The sequence below is a fragment of the Maniola jurtina genome, chromosome 23 (genome assembly GCF_905333055.1).
Source record: "Maniola jurtina chromosome 23, ilManJurt1.1, whole genome shotgun sequence".
Lineage (NCBI taxonomy): Eukaryota > Metazoa > Arthropoda > Insecta > Lepidoptera > Nymphalidae > Maniola > Maniola jurtina.
The window spans coordinates 9,406,090-9,426,760 of record NC_060051.1 but is presented as its reverse complement, the minus strand read 5'-3'; the positions used below and the strand labels follow the sequence as shown (position 1 = coordinate 9,426,760).

At 37.6% G+C, this 20,671-nt stretch overlaps 2 protein-coding genes across 5 annotated transcripts in view; one reads left to right on the top strand and one right to left on the bottom strand.

The window, feature by feature from the left end:
* Positions 1 to 552: 552 nt before the first annotated feature.
* On the top strand, positions 553 to 9,437 carry LOC123877280. Of its 3 annotated transcripts, none has more exons than XM_045923904.1 (5): positions 553 to 684; positions 5,281 to 5,580; positions 6,138 to 6,300; positions 6,813 to 7,050; positions 8,981 to 9,437. In XM_045923904.1, exons 1-5 carry the CDS (start codon positions 589 to 591, stop codon positions 9,096 to 9,098), a joined length of 915 nt encoding a protein of 304 aa, XP_045779860.1. In that variant the 5' UTR covers positions 553 to 588; the 3' UTR covers positions 9,099 to 9,437. The 3 variants fall into 3 exon arrangements, with proteins under 3 accessions (XP_045779860.1, XP_045779859.1, XP_045779861.1); XM_045923903.1 differs by having other exon boundaries at positions 8,966 to 9,435; XM_045923905.1 differs by lacking the exon at positions 8,981 to 9,437 and adding an exon at positions 7,861 to 8,100.
* Positions 9,438 to 11,714: 2,277 nt separating this feature from the next.
* LOC123877277 (facilitated trehalose transporter Tret1-2 homolog) overlaps positions 11,715 to 20,671 on the bottom strand; it is a 35,918-nt gene continuing 26,961 nt past the window's right edge. For both annotated transcript variants that reach the window (XM_045923898.1, XM_045923897.1), the window contains exons 2-4: positions 17,166 to 17,492; positions 15,007 to 15,142; positions 11,715 to 13,104 (exon numbers count right to left, since the gene is read on the bottom strand). In XM_045923898.1, coding sequence (XP_045779854.1) covers positions 11,885 to 13,104; positions 15,007 to 15,142; positions 17,166 to 17,486 — 1,677 coding nt within the window. In that variant the 5' untranslated portion in view covers positions 17,487 to 17,492 and the 3' untranslated portion in view covers positions 11,715 to 11,884. The remainder of the gene's footprint in view (positions 13,105 to 15,006; positions 15,143 to 17,165; positions 17,493 to 20,671) is intronic.

The window sequence follows — 20,671 nt, the reverse complement described above, 5'->3', positions numbered from 1 at the left end:
AGGGCAAAAGTGATGTTTGTTTGAAAAAAAAAGATGTAAATCTAGTGCCAAAGATGGCAAATTTCCGCAGAAAGCATTATAAAAGGAAAACAATATATGTATTTGGATCTGTCATCTCATCAGTTCATCGTCATCACACTAATATTGTAAAGGCGAAAGTTTGTGTGTATATGTGTATACTTGTTATTCTTTTACGCACAAACTACTGGATGAATTTGGCTGAAATTTAGAATACAGCCTGGATTAACAGATCACTTTTTATCCCAGAAAATTAAAGAGTTCCTACGGGATTTTTAATTATATCTAGCTAGTTTTAATTAAGTTTAGAAATTGTGTACATCAGAATTAACCTCAGTATGGTTTCCTCTGTCTCATTCAATGAACTTGACATAAACTTGTTTACGACCCGTTCAAAAACAGTTATTCCCGCAAATCACACATGCCAATTCTAATAACAAAAACCGATTACCAAATTAACAAACAATACCGCCCCTCCACGGCTCCTCTGTTCTAAAGGCGCGTCTCCACGCTCCAGCGCCGCAGTCGGAGGTATACGGACGCGCTGCGCACGCGCACGCCACTCGCAAGATGTCCTTAGTCGAAGGTGCCTCAGACACCGAACACAGGCCCGACGAGAGCAGAGAGAGCCCTAAGAAAAAGGATAAGCCCAGAGGATCCGTACAAGTAAGATTTTTTATTAATCCATTACAAGTTAGCTCTTGGCTGCGATCTCATATGGTGATTTGTGGTGATGCTTGAGCGCGTGAGAACTTTGAAGGGGGGTGGCAATTAAACCTATACTCCTTATCGGTTTCTACACGGCATCGTACCGTTCGTCTTCGCCCGGTATTGTCCGCGTCGATGAGGAAGGCTGAGGACCGGGTGTGGTGGCGCTCTTTAGGGAAGGCCTATGTCCAACAGTGGACATCCACCGGCTGATGATGATGATGATGATCGTACCGTTACACTTTAATCGCTTGGCGGCACGGTTTAGCCGGTAGGGTGGTAATTAGCCACCGGCGTAGCCTTCCACCAGACAAGGTCAGAGACGATTTAGAAATTTTAAATTCTCAAATTGTTCCTGCCGAGAGTCGAACCAGGGACCTCCTATTTATAAGATCTCAGCGCTCACCACTACGCCAGGGAGGTTGTCAAAAGTCAAGTCAAGTCAAATCATGTGTTCAAAACTAGCTGATGCCCGCAGCTTCGCCCGCGTGGATTTAGTTTTCTAAAAATCCCATGGGAACTTTTGATTTCCCAGGACAAAAGTAATCTATCCGTAACAGCCCGTCCCCGGGATGTAACGTGTTTCTATACCACGTAAAAAACATTTAAACGGATAATCCTTTAAAAATCCCGAGAGATCACCAGGATTTAGGAATGCAATTCCTTACAGCATCAGGGTTGAGGAGTTGGGTCCTCGAGGTTAACGACAAAGTCTTTACTTGGTATACGAGTAGATAGGTATCATTCAACACTTTTTTGTTGTCAATTGTTGTATTTGTAATTACGTAAACTTAAAACTAAAGCTACGAGGGTTCCAAACGCGCCCGGTCTGAGAAGAGTCCACAACAAACTCAGCTTGGTATTCTTTTTACTATCACCCCTTCACAAAATCACTTTGAAGGGTTCATAGAAGATATAACACTATGTATTTATGTTTTTTTTTAATTTGCATGGCGGTCATTAGGAAATTTTTATTATTTATTGATAAAGCGGCAATAGAAATACTGCTCTGTGAAAATTTTAACTCTACCTATTACGATTCATGAAATACAGCTCGCTTACAGACAGACGGACGGACAGCGGAGGCTTAATTTAATAAGATCGCGTTAGCAACCTTTGGATACGGAACGATAAAAAATCTTCATTGTCAGAGATAAATGGTCCTTTTCGGGGGATCCGAGGTTTCATCCTATATCTACACCTATAACTTTTCAGATAGGTGTGTTTTGTGATTAAAAAAGTACCTACGAGTACGTATGTATCACTTGTTTGAACGGTGAAGAAAAACATCGTGAGGTGAGTTCTCCATGATGTTCTCAACGTTGCGTTGTGAGAAGTCTGTCAATCCGCTGTAGCTGTAACTTCACACAACGTGGTGCACCTAACTCCTATTCATTCACAGTAGTGCGCCGACAATGGGTTGATGATGATGATGACTAGCTTTTTCCCGCGACTTCTTTCGCGTAATTAATAGCCTATACGCCTATAACATTCGGGGATAATGTAGGTAGCCACCTTTATGCGAAAAATATTTTCAATATTATAAACGCGAAAGTGTTTGTCCTTACCTTTTGATGGTCCATAATCCTTTAACTCAATCATTAGTCGTTTGATACAGGTTTTAGCTAGCAACCAGGACACGTTTTCATTCCCGGAAAATTAAAAAGTTACCACGGAATTTTTACTCTGCCCTGCTGTGGATTTTTCCAACAATTTTTTCTATTTTTAACCCCCGACCCAAAAAGACGGGTGTTATAAGTTTGACGTGTGTATCTGTGTATCTGTCTGTGGCATCGTAGCTCCAAACTAATGAACCGATTTTAATTTTGTTTTTTTGTTGGAAAGGTGGCTTGATCGAGAGTGTTCTTAGCTATAATCCAAGAAAATTTCTAAAATTTCGAAAAAGATCGGCCGTTTGAAAGTTATCAGTTACTGTAACCTTCACTTGTCGGGGGTGTTACACTTGTTCATTGTGTAACACTTGAGCTATGTCGGTTAGGTTAGTTCCTAGGGATCTCCTTCTTTCTCATATGATCACGAAAAGATATGCCGAGCATGGCTCTCCCAGGAGCCATTGTCTGCAAGCCTTCTCATGAAGCCCATAGTAATCAGCGACCGTGTTTTGAAGCCGTAAGTTATCTTGACTTTCGTCTTCAGATACTCAGGGATTTAGTACGAAAATACATTTCAAAGTTTCCCAATCGCTGCTTAGTCGAGTTGAATTTGGCCCCTACCTAGTCTCTTTTTTCTCTACCTACCTCGAAATTGAGCCTATCTAACCGGACCGCGTGTCCAAGGTATGATAGTAAAAAACCGGCCAAGTGCGAGTCAGACTCGCGCACCGAGGGTTTCGTACTCGGGTATTTTTCCCGACATTTTGCACGATAAATCAAAAATTATCTAAGTTCTCGCGTCTCAATTAGGTAGGGTAGGGTATGTGGGCAAGTGTGTGGTAAAAAAGTGGTAGGTACTGGTGATTTTATAATAATTGGTTTAGAATCGTATAGAAACCGGCAATAAACTCGATAAAACCTAAAATGGCGAATTACAACCAATTAGTTAGTCCGAGCCCGTTAAAATGCTACACAACAAAGCTCAATTGAAAAGTAATAATCCAATCTAAGTAATTCCGTTTTATACAATTAGAGTAATAAGTAAATTACTTTAGTTACCCACTCACCACCGTACATGGTGTTATGGGGTCGTGAGACCATAAGATGTCAATTGATGCCAATTTCCATCGCTGTCTTGTCCGCCTACGGGGAGGCAAACCGCAATTATACGAGATTCAATATTGTTTCTATTAGTTTACTTTAAGTGCTGTTTGATTATAAAACTGGCGGATACCCGCGTCTTCATCTGCGTGTATTAAAGTTTTTGAAAATCCCGTAGGTACTTTTCATTTTTCCGAGATAAAAAGTAGCCTATGCCACTCTACACTAATTAAGTCTTTTACTTTAAAAATCACGATTCAAAATTCAAAATTCAAAATATTTTTATTCAATTAGACTTTTACAAGTATTTTTGAATAGTCGAAAGCATCTACCACTGGTGCCACTGATCCTTTGCTTCGTTCCCGCGTGATTGAAGAACATACCAATAAACAAACAAACAAACAAACAAACACACTTTCGCATTTATAACATGGGTAGTGAATAGTGATGTGCGCAGGTTGTAGACATCGTCTACTTGGTACAGGAATAGCTCGCATCCTGGAGACGGACACCTATGCTGTTTTTTATCCCGGTAAATCAAAGAGTTCCCATCTTTAGAATCTTAAATCAACGGTTGGCAGACATGGGGAGGTTATTTTAGTCCGTGTGAGTCGGACACACCCTGCCAGTAGGCAGAAGTCCGTAGGGATTTTTTCCTCCCCTGAAGAAAAAAAAACTTCTCATAAAGAAGATATTATAATTGCTTTAAACGCCCGGAAAGTTTGAGTTTGATCGAAAATGAGTATGGTTATAGATCATTCACTGTGATCTATCGATATTTTTTCTGAAACGGAAGCCAGTCGAGAAACAATGGTACAATTAAACTCGGGAAGGGTACGGGCTGTGCAGCGACCCGCAACGCTCCCGCTCGTTACAGTCTTCCGATCTAACATTTATCAACTATTGTATTCTTATTGCGACACTTCTGATATTGATTGATTTATCGACTTTATTCAAGGCAGATCTACCTAGATTGTACGATGTAAAGTGGCCTAATTTACAGACTTTACTAAGACTTAGTATTTTAAAAGTTTGATTTGATAAGATTTTAAATGATAGATAGAACACTTTATTGCACACAAAAACACATGTAAAGGAACACAACACAGAAAGAAGAAAAGCAGAAAAAGCAATTGTGTGCAAAGGCGGCCTTATTGCTTAGTGGAAGACGATTTTAAGCAATCAAATATCATTTGCTATAAAGACGAAGAAAAATTTCGTGGGAAATCCTGCCTGAAAGTTTGCCATAATGTTCCTAATGAAATGTAAAGTCTGACAATCCGCACTTGGCTAGCTTCTCATTCTGAGAGAAGACCCGTCGCATAAATGTATTTATTTGATATTGACTAGTTGATGTCCGCGACTTCGTCCGCATGAATTTAGGTTTTTTAAAAATCCCGTGGGAACTCTTTGATTTCCGGGATAAAAAATTGCCTCTGTCAGCTGTTGCCGGGATGCAAGCTACCTCTGTACCAAAACACATAAATCGATTCAATGTATGGGCTTTTAAGAATCCCGTGGAAACTCTTTGATTTTCCAGGATAAAAGTTATGTCCCCCCGGGATGTAAGCTAACTCTGTAAATTTCATTAAAATCGGTTAAACTATTGGACCGTGAGAAGCTAGCAAACAGTCAGACAGACAGACACACACACTTTCGCATTTATGATATTAGTATGAATATGTATGTTGCATGAAATAAAAGATTTCTTTTGGCTTAGTTAAGATTTGAGATTGTCTGTCGTAGCTGACCGTGGCTGAATTTCAGTCAGTTGAGCATAACCTACTAGTCGGCAGTCAGAGAAATGATAGTTTAAGTGGTTTAAATGCTACTCCGGCAGATGTCTGAGCCGTATATGTGGAAGGAGCAGATCCACACGCTGATGAAGGGCGCGGACAGCGAGTCCGACATCTCGGACTCCGAACACTTCCTCACCAAAGGCGCATTCCTGCTGACGCCTTCACACGGCCTCAGTATGGAGAAGGCCTCCACCATCTGCGAGAAGATGGAGTTCAAAGGGTGCTTCTCCTTGACCAAAACCGCTACTGGAATACTCTTCAAGTTCTCCAGCGTGGATGATTACCAGATGGTTTTCAAGAAGGGGTTCCATAAGGTTACTGGGTCGAGGTTTTATAGAAAGGTAAGCTTTTGCAGACCAACCCTGTATCTTTAACCCCTAGAACAAATCTAGCTCAAAATCATGTCCACTCACGGAATTTGCGCTGCATAAAATTCACGCATCCCAAATTAAATTCCTAATGTATTTAATAAATATTATATTTTAAATATTATTTATCAAAATATTTATTATCTAAATATTATGTGCCTATTATATTTCTACGTGTACGAAATACCGAAGAGAATTTAATGCTACATTTGTTTCTGATCCTGACCTACCAGCAGGCCCACGAAATATACCTATATAAAAGCATATAAAAGTAAAATGTCCCTTAAGAATTTTACTTAATTTATTTTTTGAGTCCGCTTTTGGGGTTGCTTTCCTTGCTGTGCAGCCCTTCATCTATGCTTCTGCTTCTTCCTATGTCCCGCTTAGTTTGTTGTGAAAATATCCATATTCGCATAGAAATTATAAAAAAACTGATGATGATGAAATGATCATAAAAAAAACAATGCAAAAATATTTTCCGTATAATTAAAAAATACCTATACAAACTACAATATAAACTGGTCTTCCAGATCGCCATCCCCTGTCGTCCTCAGAAGACATTTACAGTATACGTGTACGACATTCCTGACGATATCCCTGAGGAGGACGTCCGCCATGCTCTCTACAAGTTTACCTCAATCGTAGAAGTGGTTCGTCTCAACTTTGCTGGATCGCCGCGAGAGGGAAACACTGGTAATCATCCAATAAACACCCACTACCAGTACATAAATCTTTATTGAGCACCAAAATTCACGTTTTTTGAGTGAGGCTGTGCGGAAGAAATATATAGATAGGTATGGTGACTAATTTACGAACAGAATCACAACAAAATGTACCTACACCTTCAAAATTTTCCCATAGGTACATTTCCAAAAGGGGCATATAGTTATGGTGTCTGACATTGTCTCACTTTTCTTTAAGTGCTATAACCAACATACTTGAAGTCTACCTACCTACGAGTAGTTTGAAATCAAGTTGCATCAATTTCTGCCAAATAGTGTACTTACATAAAAAGTTTATGTCGTCTATCTATCGACTCTTTAGAATCGCAGACACGACAAACCTGATTTTGAAATTCGCAATTTAAATTTTCAAGGCAGTTAAAATTCTAATTATTTCGTAAAAACTTCTGAAATAACCCTGAGAAACTTTCAGGGTCTATCTACAGTATTTATCTCGTGTCAATAAAAAACATTAATTTTCAGGCACCTCAACCCCAAAACCATTAGAAAAGACACCGCCTCGAGCAATCGCCAGTATCGATGGTGAACTGGTCAGCAGTATGGTGCCCAAAGAAGCATCCAGTGTGATTCGCGTCACGTTAGCCAACATCGAGGAGGCAAATATCCTTCTGCAGAACGGTCTCGACTTCTATGGAGCTACGTACTTCCCTACTGAGCTTGCTACACCGGCGCAAGCTGCCAAGTTGATTAAACCTAGCAGGTAAATTGTCCTAGATTACCTAAAATTACTAAGTTAGTCACTCTAGCTAATACAGGGTGTAACCAGAACGCTATAAAAAAAGTGATAGTACTGATGATTACTTATAAGATACCATAGATAAACTACGAAAAAACAAACAAAAAAAACTGTAAAAAATCACAATATATTGAAAATAAAACATCTAATTGACGCTAGAAGTCAACGAACGTTCCGTAAATAGGCCACTCGAAATCAATGCCATGTCGTAAGTGGGGCATTGACCCGAGTTTTGCACGCGGGTTTGAAAAATACTGAATCACTAAAACAATAAGATAAGGCAAATGGTTATTGGCATTGGATTGTGTTACGGTAGCATAATAATAAGGCTAAGTTTTATTACACCCTGGTTCTGGTTACACCCTGTTTAGAGAAAGTGAACATTCTGCTGCAGAGTGTCCTAATCTACCACAGAAGCAACATACCCTATTGCACTTGCAACTGAAGAAAAAGTTGTCAAGTTGATTAAAACTAGTAAGTTAGTCGTCATTTCATATAAGTTAGTAATTCAAATGTACTTGTAAGTTTAGTTAAATAAAAAAAAATGTATTCCTATTGCCTTTCCCAATTTTAGTAGGTAGTTTTTCAATTCTATAGGTATTCGGTGAAGGAAAAGTTCTCCCTTTAGAAAGGAAGGAGAAAATCAAAAGAAAATTTCCCTGAAGTTTCAACCAAGTTTCGTCAAACTAATTGGCTTACCTCACCGTCAAAATTGTCCGCACCACGCATGTAACACTTTACATAAACATAACAAAGTGTTATGTTTCTTTTCAGATTGCCCCGAAACATTAAACATAATCCAAATCTCCTACCCACAAATAACTAACTCTAAAGTTGAGACAAAAATAACGCGCGACGGAATCGTATTATCGGTAAAACAAGGAACTTTATAAAGTACGATGCATACCAACCGATTGGAGTGGAGTCGAGGCGCAGTATCTTTTTGAATACCATCTTAAACTCTACTTTATTTACTTTGAGATACATTCTGTCGTGCAATAAAGCGCGCCGCGTGTTCACGCGATATTTTTGTTTCAAGATTTAGCTTAGAAGCACAATGAAATCTGCAGGTACACAAAAGTCAATATAATTTAGGTTAGATTGAACATTGTTATGTAATAGAACACACTGCAAACTTATTTTTACACTTTGTAAAGTTTACTTCACTTATGGACACGAGTAATTTAATTTTGTAGACCTTACCACACCATAGAGGTAAGTAATTTGCTTTTGTGGATTACTACACCCATAAATGTAAGTAATTTATTTACTTAATTTTATAGACTCACTGCACCCACAAACGTAAATAGGTAATTTACTTTTATAAAAACACTTTACTTCAGCCATAGATTTCATTTAGGTAAAGTAAAATTATCTTCTTACCTTCGTCTATAAAACACCTAGAAGTAAGGCATTTACTTCTATACATAAAATATATTTCACCCGTTGTCGTATCGCTGCGGTTAAAAGTATTGACCAAATTTATTACACCCGTAAAAGTAATTTACTTTTGTAGACTCTACTTCACCCATAGACGTAGGTAATTTACTCGTACTTTTGTAAACTTTACCGCACCCATAGTTGTATATAATTAAATTTTGTTCGCATTACTCCACCCATAGATTTAAGTAACTTACTTTTGTAGACTTTACTCCACCCACAGACGTAATTTACTTTTGTGGGCTTTACTCCACCCATAGACGTAATTTACTTTTGTGGGCTTTACTCCACCCATAGACGTAGTTCAGTAACTTACTTTTGTAGACTTTACTCCACCCACAGACGTAATTTACTTTTTTAGACTTTACTCCACCCATAGACGTAGTTCACCCATTGTAGTTGTGCACCCTAACGAAACACACTAATTCCTTGTTCACAGAGCCTATTCTTCCAGGGTGACGGGCGGTACTGTGTCGGCAAGGGTGAGGGATCTCCTGCCAGTCTTCGATCAGCAAGCTTTCGCAAAGTTCGCGCCGCCCGCCTCTAGACTGGTTAAACCCCCACGGAAGTAATTTATAATAATCAGTGTAACGTAGATTTATAGCTCGTTCACACAGGCTGCGTAAGCGTAGACGTAGCGCGTACCATTGTGTTGTAAAGTATGGAACTGTATGAAACATGGCACACTGCTTGCGTAAAGCAAGTAGTTAGGAGTTTACGCGCGTCACTATGCACGTGTCACATGTACGCAATTGGTGTGAATCGGCCTTTAAGCTTAAAATATTTTCACATAATTATATATAGGTATAGAGAGACACAACAAACATACCTAACCTTACCTTTGTTAGTTTTAAGTGTAAGAACCATTTTAAATTATAGATTAAACTAAAGAAGCACGTCTAATCATTGTGACGTCACATGCCAGTATTTCATAGAAGCTCGTATACATAACGCGTGTTTTGACGTTTGATAAAAAGATACTGATTTGCTATTTTCGTCAAATAATAACTGTCTGTTTGTTTAAATTACAGTGATTTCGATAGATGAACATTAAATATATTAATTGTGTGAAGTTATTTCTAGTATAAATCAACATTACTGTGGCGCCCAACGTGGGGCCCGAACCCAAGCTCCGAAATCAAGAGTCTCACGGTCTACCGACTGAGTTACCCGGCATGGGAGTCTAAGGTTGAGATCTATAGAGTGCACTTGACTTTGTCTAGACTTAAGACACTGTTAAAACGAGACAGCGCTATACTGCTGGCATAAAACCATCTCGTTTTAACCGAAGCTTAAGTCTGAGTAGAAACAATGTACGCTCTATAGGTCCTAAGTTGGGCGCCACTGTAATGTTATCAACATTACACATGTGTATTTCAAATCATACCCAAAAAATACCATAGCTATGCCAGGAAAGTTGAAAAAGTGACTTGAGTGCATAATTTTGGGTGTTATGCACTCCAAATTAATGCTCCTCAGATTTTACTTTTAAACTTTGCCTACCTAGTTAAACAGTGCCATTTTAACTTTTGTGACTAGACACTGAATAGGTGATTTAATTGTATACTTTGCATATCGAATATTGTGTCCAAAAAGAAGCTTATCGACTAAGTCTGTTAAAGTACTTTAATATTTAAAAAATAAATTTTGATGGCCGTATTCAAAGACTACCTAATATTTTGAAAAGGTAAGTAATTGCAAGCACTTCTTTCAGCACCCTATTTTACTCATTCCGTAAATTAATGTAATATTTTGACAGTATGCGCAAAAGGCACTCAGCCCACCACCGACGAGGAAGCGAGTAGCGATAAGCTATCGGATATTTTCTCGCTCAAGAATCGTGTAATTCCGTGTCAATAAAAATATATTAATAGACAGTTGATCGATTGACTGCACTGCGCACACGGTCAGCGAGAACTCTTCGCAAGTTTGTCGCAACGACAAGAGCTCATGGCCCAGCGATCCCAACTACACACTCGCTTCTCGTTACTCGCCAACTCGTTTATAGTTAAGATTAAGTGCCTTAGTCATAATTCTAGATTCTGTAATTATATTTTGTGATAAGCCATCCGAAATTTACTTTCAAAGCAATAACTACATATAATTGCTATTAAGTATATTATTGATCTTTTTAATAGGTATTACCATTGTGTGATTCAGGTGTCCATTCCTGCCTAATTTAACTCTAAATCATTCTAAATATAAAAATATTATTTACTAAACTAACAAAAAATTTACCTACGTACTTACCTACTTGAAATAATCACTCTAATCATATAAATTAATTTTATTTTATTATTAGTTAAGTATATTTAGATAAAAGCCATCAACTTCATTATTTTTTTCCTTCAATTTTTGTGCCATACATTAGAATTAATATTCATCTTAAGAAATGTAATGATGTGTACTTATAAGCCGTTTTTACCTATATTTGTGACATAATTGTATAATGTATAGTTTTTGTACCGATATGCATTTAATTTTAAGTATTTAATACTAAAACCAGTGCTATTATTATTTAATTAACATTAATTCGTTGTAAAGCTAAATTAATAAATTTATTTTATGTTACATTGTTTTTTTATTTACTTTAACCAGTCTCCTAGTTCTGAATAACCAAAATTAGCCCAATTTGGAACATTGGGACAATTTAGAAAAGTTTGTAGGTATTTTAGGAAACAACCAAGTTTGATTAAAAGTCACATACAATAAAAGGTGAAAAGAGAACGCTAGCAAAAACGAAGACAGTTGATAGTATGATGATTACTGAAAAGGTACCAGAAAAAACACGAAAAAATTAATTAAAAAATACTGTTTTTTTTAAAGTTCACAATACATTGCAAATAAAACATCTGAATGACGCTAGAGGTCAACGTACGTTACGTGAATAGGTCACTCAGAGTCAATGCTACGTCGTAGATGGGGCATTGACCCGAATTTTGCACTTTATACATTGCGGGTTTGAAAAATACAACATTACTAAAATTTTATTACAAGATAACTAAGGTAAATGGTTACTGGCATTGGATTGTGTTAAGGTAGTTTAATAATTTAACCCTTAGGCCTAAAGAGATTTAAAAAAAGCTAAAAAATAAATAGCTAGATTTTCAATTAGAAAATATTCACTTACATTTCTATTATAATAAAAAAAATATAAAGAAGAAGCGTAAAATAAAAACAACTATCTAAATATTATTATAACATACGTTTATTAATTCTTACTATATACTTACTACAATATCACAGATAGTAAATAATGTACGCTTACAGCATGTACAATTTCAATGGAATTTCTTAAGTGTCCTCATATATTAAATTATAACAACTACCTACTTAAATATAATACAATTTATTAGATCTATGCTATACTGATTTTGTTGCTTTTGAATTTATCTTCGATCTCTTGTAAACTTTTGCCTTTCGTTTCTGGTAAAATGAAATATAGGATACCAGTACCGACTAGTGCTATAATACCATAGATCAAAAAAGTCAAAACTTCACCCAGATCTTTCATCATACCAGGTGCTGTTTTAACTACCACGAAAAATGATACAAAAGTAGTCGCAGAACTTATTCCCGATCCCAGACCTCTGACTTTTGTAGGGAATACTTCACCACACATCATCCATGGCAAAGGAACCAGTCCTATAGAAATGGCACATATATAAATCATCAAACAAGTCAAAGGAATCCACGATAAATTCGTAGGCTTCCCACCTGACCAATATAAGAATATTGATAGACTAACCATAGATAAAGCTGTGAAAATCCCACTTATCATACACAAAGGTCTTCTCCCATATTTTTTACACGTAACACATGCTACCACGGACATTACAGTTCTTAATGAATCTATAACGTACATTGCTGTATAATGATCTATCCCACCTTTACCAACAGCTTTCTCAATTATTTCAATGGAATAAAACGCGACAGCATTAACACCAGAAAACTGACACGTTACAAAGAAAACTATCATAATAAACAATGGCTTAATAAGCTCAGGGGATTTCAAACTACGTATCTTTTCCTTTAAAGTTTGTATAGGTTCGTTATCAGCAGCTTTTTTCTTATCTATAATACCTTTTAATTCTATTTTCGCTTCTTCGTCATAACCCCTCAACCACGTAAAAGCTTTAACGCCATCTTCTATTTGTCCTTTGGAGATTAACCATGTTGGACTTTCTGGGATTAGACTTAGTAAAATTACTGATAAAATGGGGAATATACAGCTTATTATAGCAGTCCATTGCCAATGCACCCATGTTCCTATGATGTGGGCGACTAGAATGCCTACAGCGATTGCTAATGATATAGCAGCGAGGAAAATGCCTCTGAGTTGAGGACTGGTGGTTTCACTGATGAAGACTGGTCCCAAAGGTCCTATTAAGCCAACGCAGAGGCCAGTGAAGAATCTTCCGAGGAGGATGAGAGCTAGGTTGTTGGCGCAGGCAATGAGGATCCAGCCGAGAAGGAATGGTGCGCAGACCATGTAGTGAGCGTTTCGTCTGCCAAACTTCTCCATCAGCCAGCCCCCGATGAGACAGCCGGGAGCCATTGGAAGCGCTGCCATTGCCGCTGTAACAAAGAAATAAAAGTTAACATTTCTTGTACAATGGTACAGAACACTTCGTGTGCGAATCCGGCTCGCACTTCACTGGTTTTTTCTCCAAACTATGTGTAAAGGTGAAATCGTGATCAAGCGTAAACTTGTCAATACCTAATAAAAAATATTTCAAACGAAATATTTAATAGGCACGGTGACATTGTGAAAAAGAGTTTTTTTACTACAAATTTTTACCGTAAAAATAGATATTGGTAACCTAAAAGTTTTTGCCAATTACTTTACGTTCAAAAAAATTAAAACCTTAGTTAACTAAGTACCTACCCTACCTGTCAATAATATTTTTTTGTGATTTTGTATTGAAAAAGTTTACTTTGGATTTAATTTCACGTCATTTTAAAATGAGCTTCAAAATAATTAATATTGGTACATAGAGCATTGAAGCCGTGATAGCTAAGTGTTTAAGACGTCCTCCAATTCGGGGGGTCGGGGGTTCGACACAAGTCAAGCCCCATCAAGGGAATCAAAACCTACAAGGTAGGTACTTCCCGATATATCACGCCGCAAAGGAGCAACGGATTGACCTGATTTTTGCATGCAATTAAAGACTGGGAGAGTGACGTACCCAGGCTACTTTATATCCCGGAAAATCAAAGAGTTCCCACGGGGTTTCGAAATACTAAATCCACGCGGACGAAGTCGCGGACACCAGCTAGTTATTTAATAAATGATAAATAAATAAATCTTTTATTTCAATCCATATACCTATTTGGTTTACAAATAAAGAATAAAATAAATTGAATTCAAGTAACTTTATTTTTTAAACTATACTGCGTAATCTTTGTACCCGTTAACTCAATTAAATTCATCTGAGATAATACTGTTAGATATAGAAGTAGAAGTCTAGTAATAAACACAATAAAACTCATTGTTTACTGCACTTACATAACGTATTAAAATAGTTATTTCATTGAATTAATTGCAACAGTTAGTTACGTCAGCAATATTATTGTTTGATTTTGAATAAATACATTTAATTTTCTTGTTATTTTTAACAAGTGATTTTTTTTATTAGGGTTCCGTACCCAAAGAATGCCAGGGGTCCCTGTTACATCCTACTGTGCGTATGTCCGTTCGTCTGTCTGTCTGCCTGTCTACGGGCTGTGAGCTCATGAAACTTTCACAGATTGTGTATTTTTATTGCCGCTATAACAACAATTGTAATAATCAAAATAATTATATTTTTTAAAGTACATATTATAATCTTGTACGATGATTCAGTCAAATAACTTATGTTAAGGACATACCTACAGAGTTCTATGTGCCTATAAAATCTGTAACGAGGTCGCCTGTTGAGTTAAGTAGGTATACGTATCACATAATATCTAAATAATAATATTTCGAAAATGTTGATGATAAAAAGTAGGTATCAGACTATTGTAATCTTTATTGCCATGATCTCCACTCGAAGTGTAGGTTTATCACAAGATAGGCTAATTGTTTGGCGTGGAAATGCAATATTGTTCATGAAAAATCAAGTAGTAAGATTTCAATTCATTGTTACCAATGATATTACAATTTTATTATAACATCATTGATTGTTACTCAAAAGTTCATGGTTTATGTAAGCCAACGGCTTAGACTGGCCATCCAGAGAGGCAATAGTGCCAGTGTCACTGAGGCCTTGAGGCTTGTGCTGAAGTAGAATTATAACGCAGTAGCCCGACGTGAGGCCCTACATGAGGCCTCTCATATGATGCCCCCGTGACTGTCATCAGGAAGGAAGCTCGTCGCAGGGTGTGCTGCTGTCTAGAGGCCTTGAACTTGAGCAGAAATATCACGCAGTAGCCCAAAGTAAGGCCTCCAAGAGACTCAAGGGAAACTCCAAGATTGCAGGCGTACATGACAACACTCACCAATCCAAGAAGCAGTACTGTCGTCGCAGGGTATGCTGCTGTCAGAGGCCTTGAGCTGGGGCAGAAGAATCGCGGAGTAGCCTGATGTGAGGCCCGCCGTGAACGTCATCAGAATGGCTGCCATAGATGCCAGGGTCTGGAAACCATGAGATTTTTTTATAAGATGTGTTGGAACTTGGGCAGTATTTAGGAATAAGTCAATAGGTATTGAAAACAAATTGTTATTCGACTGAGGAACCAAAAATTGTATTTAGTTCCTTCAATAATCCCGTGAGAACTGTTTGATTGTTCAGAATAAAAAGTCTTTGTCCGTCTCCAAGATCTCCGTGTCTTTGGTCAAAATCAGTTTAGCGGTTGAACCGTCAAATTATAACAGACAGACAGACAGACACAGTTTCACATTAATCCATACTAATGCGAAAATGTGGGACTCTCGTGGAACCATGTCAAGGCAGCAGCCAAAGATAAGGAAACATGGAAAACAACTGCTGCAGCCCTAAGTTCGACAAAGGCATAAAACGATTCCATCGTCATCTATACTAATATTATAAAGAGGAAACCTTTGTATTTTTGTATGTTTGTATTGAATAGGCTCAAAAACTACTGGACCGATTTCAAAATTTCTTTTACCATTACTTAGAGGGATTCTTCTGAATCCGTATAGGCTATATTTTATCCCGGAAAATAGATAGGATTTTTCGTGGTAGTGAAAATTGTGGAGTAAGGCGTCGAAAAAACTGCCGTACGTTAACGATTCTCGCGAACGCTGCCTAAATGGTTAGAGATGTATGGTTGACTTCTATAGAAAAGTTGTAGAACTCAATAATGCCTACAAAAAAGTCCGCGATAGTATAAACCAAACATTTATATTTTAGCCATTATAACCACTTTTCCATAGAACACCCGTGCGAAGCCGGGGCGGGTCGCTAGTCATCAATAATGCGAAAGGTGTGTCTGTCTGTCTGTTAACCTCTCACGGCCTAGCTAGCATCCCAGAGATAAACATGCTATACCTACTTTTTATCCCGGAAAATCAAAGAAATCTATATGGGGTTTCTAGAGCAAAAATATCAATAAGCACGTTAGCTAAATCAAGTTATGTTATTGATGAGGCTATTAAACCACATTTACTCATCGGGTGACAGAAAGGCTGGCTCATTTTTTGTGCAACGGATCAGCCTGGCTGTCCAGCGTGGAAATGCAGCCACCACTTCTTGCACGTGGGCATGATTAGTATTAAAAGAAACATGTCAGCAAGTCACACATCGGAATGCAGTGTAGTGATATGACGGGTCAGGGTGGAAGCATTTAGAACATGCTGGTGTTGTTTATGCATGACCATAGTGGTGACATGTATAGCAATTCCTCGTTTCCAATAAAGATAAGGGAACTATATGCGTTGTTTTTTTCCAATAAGTATTAGTGTTCATGTATAAAATGACTAGTGTTTCCATGTTAACCTCTAACAAAGCATAAAGCTTAAGAAGTAGACCGTATATGTTTTCAGTAAGTAGATAGGTACCTACGAAGTACCTATTTGAAGTTTGAACCTACGAATATCAGATTTCAGTCCACTTCCTAATGTAAAACGTAACGTTGAAAGGTTCAGATGCTGTTGTTGTTGTTTTTAACCCCCGACCCAAAAAGAGGGGTGTTATAAGTTTGACGTGTGTATCTGTGTATCAGTCTGTGGCATCGTAGCTCCTAAGCTAATGGACCGATTTTAATTTAGTTTTTTTTGTTTGAATGGTGGCTTGATCGAAAGTGTTCTTAGCTATAATCCAAGAAAATCGGTTCAGCCGTTCTAATTTTCTCATAGAGGTTTTTGAGTCAGGGGTTTTTTAAATTTTGAGCTATTATTTAATTATTTAGTTTTCTCGAGTATTGTATCCTCGCTCAAATCTCTACAAAGTCGCTTTGCACTGTCCGTCCCTAAAATCTTTTAAACTACGCAACAGATTTTGATGCGGTTTTCATCAATGAATAGAATGATTTGAGAACAAGATTTATACGTATGCCTACCTAGTTTAGTACTGTTTTGTATTAATTTGTTGAAATATGACGCGAATTGTTTCAGATTATTCTTCTGTATAATTACAGAGAAAAAAAAATTAAGTATTAAAAAATTTAAAGGGCATATATAATCATAAAAAACCAACCTGTTTCCATATCGGCGAAAACCTTACAACAGTCTTCGAGTCTGTTAGCAGTGTTTCCTCCTTCAGGTTTATTTGAGTTAGACTCAAGCCTGAAGTCGAGTTCATTATATTCTGTATGTAGTTGCTCTTCTCATTTTCTCTCTGCCTGATTGCATTGTCTGCGTATTTTATGGGCATTTCTTTGTTGATAACTATGTCTATTTGCTTTTGCATGTTGTCTTCTATGTCGTCTGGTTTGGCTTCGGTGGTGTCTTCGGTGTCGGGTGGTGCCTCCTTCTCGTCGACTGCTACATCTCCCTCGTCGTTTCTATCCTCCCCCATGCTTGCCTGGAAAGAAAGAGTTTTTTATTTAATTTTAGCCTAAACAGTTCAACGGTACGTAGGATATGGTCGTCTATTGTCAAATGTTTGTTGTTATCATTTAATAGTGTCATACTTATTTTTAAAATGGATTTAAAATAAAAATTTATTATTATTATTATTTATTATTATTAAATGTGTCTCTTCGTCAATCACATTACTGAGGGTCATAACACCTTCTATTTTACTAATAAAGGTGGGGATAGGTGATCGAGTTTCGCTTGGTTTCGAGGTTTTTTTGTTGAGTGAAAAAGATTTTTCTTAGCTAAAACTTGGAAAGTATTTTTTTCTGAACAGGAACAAATCGTTCAAATCACTAGAACCGTTTTTGGAAAATCAGTCCATACTAATATCACAGTTTTACGTTATTAAAACTGTGCTAATATTATAAATGCAATGTGTGTGTACGTGTGTTTCTGTCTGTCTGTCTGTTTGCTAGCTTTTCACGGCCCGGCCACGGTGCACCGGTGCGCGTATGTGCGTATGTGTACAAGATTTTCAAAACCTAAAACCACGCCTACGAAGTCGCCTCTCGTAAATATCAAAGAAATCATTGTAAATAGGTAGATAAATACCGATATCTGCATCAATGCAAGTATAGATAACTATGTAGGTCTTTTAATAACCGAGCCATTGTCTTAGAATCCAGATTATGGGTGTGGCTCGAGTATAATAAAACTATTGAACTCTGCTTATGAGTTCAACTAACATTTGATAAGAGATTCTACGTAAATCGGTACATGTGACAACAACTCGGTACACGTAACACTTGTCCTGATAACTTGAGAAGCTGGGATAGCCCAGTGGTTAAGATTTTCGCCTCTTAATTAGACGTCGGGGATTCGATCCGGATCGATCCGGATTCGGGGATCCGAAAAGTTAGAGGTGCGTGCCCTAACCTTTCGAAGTTTTGAATATTTAATCAAATATCACTTGCTTTAACGGTGAAGAAAAACTTCGGAAGGAAACCAGCACACCTGAGATTTCTCCATAATGTTCTTATAAGAATGTGAAGTCCGCCAATCCGCACTTGGTGAGCGTGGTAGAGCGTGGGTGGCCAAACCCCTTCTCACTCTGAGAGGAGACCCGTGCTCTGTAGTGCCCCGGCGATGGGTTGATCGTGATGATGATGATCAATACTCGTTTAAACATAGACGTAGTTGTAGTAATGAATTGCAGATTTAATTTGTATGTAAAGCCTTCACGTTATCTTAATATTCACTTTCACGTGATTTATTTTAGGGTTGTCAACGATCGTTGTTTTGGTTTTTAAATTGAAGAAAATAATAGTAATCCGTATTCACAGTCAGTAATCTCATCCATACTAACTGGTAGCATGTTCGACTGCAGATGATGAGGTCCTGGATTAGATTCCCGGGTGGAACTAAAAAAGATACTGTATTGGATTTTTCTGTTAAGAAATTCTCAATATCTACCTAGGCATAGTAATTTACAGAACGCAATGACAATCGGGGAGGTATCGCCCCACACATCCGCACAGCCCCCGTGCGGGTGACTGCGGGTGTGCGGGGCGTCCCCCCACGTCAAACCAGATTGCCATCTCAACCTGTCGCGGACTAATTTTAAGTTGTTTTTTATAATGTTCTATTATTGGCAACCCTAACACTTCACTCCATCGTAAAGTTTCCGTGCAAATAATGCAGTAAAGTTTGGCAAGGGCAGCAAATTGTATCAAGTTCACGGCACAACGGGTTATGAGAGAAAAAATATTATATTACCTAACTGGTGAATGTTTTTATGCATGCAGTTTTTTAGGGCTCCGTGCCTACGTACAAAGGGTCTCTACCAACGGGATTACTAAGTCTCTGCTGTCTGTCCATCTGTACGTTCGTCTGTCTGTCAGTGAGCTGTATCTCATGAACCTTTGCTGCTAGAAAAATAAATAATAAAGAACCAAGATGCCGAATCTTAGAATGGCTATCATATAAAATTAAAAAATACACAGTGTTTCAATCTTGTACGAATGGTATCTAACGGAACCCTTCGTGTGCAAGTCTTACTCGCACTTGACTAGTATTTACGAGGTAAGGGAAATAATATGCGCCCTACAGGGTAACCTTGTGACATTTAATTTAAATAAGTATTACATAATGAACATAATTGCAATATTGTATTTTATGTTGATTAAGCAATATTAAAATTAAAAAATAAAATGCAATACTGGTTCTTCAAGGTACCTTACCTAGCCACATCTGATTCTAAAGTGTAGGCTAGGCTTATCAATTCTGTGGCCAGAGGTCTTAAATATTGTAACAAGATAAAGTTGAAAACTAAAACCCGACTGCGATCGTCTTAATAAACGCTGTAATGTTTGAGTGAAATTGGTTTTCTGTTGGAATGTTATTGTACATAATATATTTATGAACTTAGAATTTTCTCCTCTTTCATTTGACATCCCACTCGATACAATAGCAAAAAAAATTTTTTGGAGACCCTCCACTTTTTGATGTAACATCCTTTAGGTCAATTTTTTTCGTTTAATATGCAGCCTATGTCACCCAGACCTTTACAACGAATCAATTGACACTTCATTCATCAAAATCGGCCCAGTAGGTATAATTTAGGTGCTACGGTGGAACACACAGAATCTGGATAGAAACATACATACATAATCTATACATACATAGACTGCTAAAATCATAACCCTTCCTTTTGGCTTTGCCGCAGTCGCGTAAAAATAAAAAAGTTGTTACAATTTCGTAACGGAACCAAACCATCGAGCCGTCACCATCGTCTTCACAGACAAAAGCGTTAAAATAAATTACCTATTTCACAAAACTATTAGGTAGGTATCTACTGAAACACTTCTGCTTTTTATAACCAAACTAAACGACTACCGGTCTAATCCAAGAAATAGCACAATTACTTGAAATTAAAAATCTAAATAGGCTTGTGACTGTGACGCATAGAGCATTAAGCCGAGTTTATTGTGGGCTTCTTCTGAGACCAGGGCGCGTTAGGAAATTGCGGGCATCATCTGAATTTTAATTGATACAGAGATAGCTTACATCCTGGAGACTGACAAAGACTGCTTTTTATGCCGAAAAATCAAAGGGAATACCAAATTCTATCTCTCTACCAAATTTCATCAAAATCGGTTTAACTGTTGGGCCCTGAAAAGCGAG

Excerpts from the sequence above, each read along its gene's own strand:
- LOC123877280 (XM_045923903.1), top strand. The coding sequence starts at position 589 with ATGTCCTTAGTCGAAGGTGCCTCAGACACCGAACACAGGCCCGACGAG. Across the intron at positions 685-5,280 it reads AGCCCAGAGGATCCGTACAA|ATGTCTGAGCCGTATATGTG; the intron begins GTAAGATTTTTT and ends CTACTCCGGCAG. Across the intron at positions 7,051-8,965 it reads AAGTTGATTAAACCTAGCAG|AGCCTATTCTTCCAGGGTGA; the intron begins GTAAATTGTCCT and ends CCTTGTTCACAG.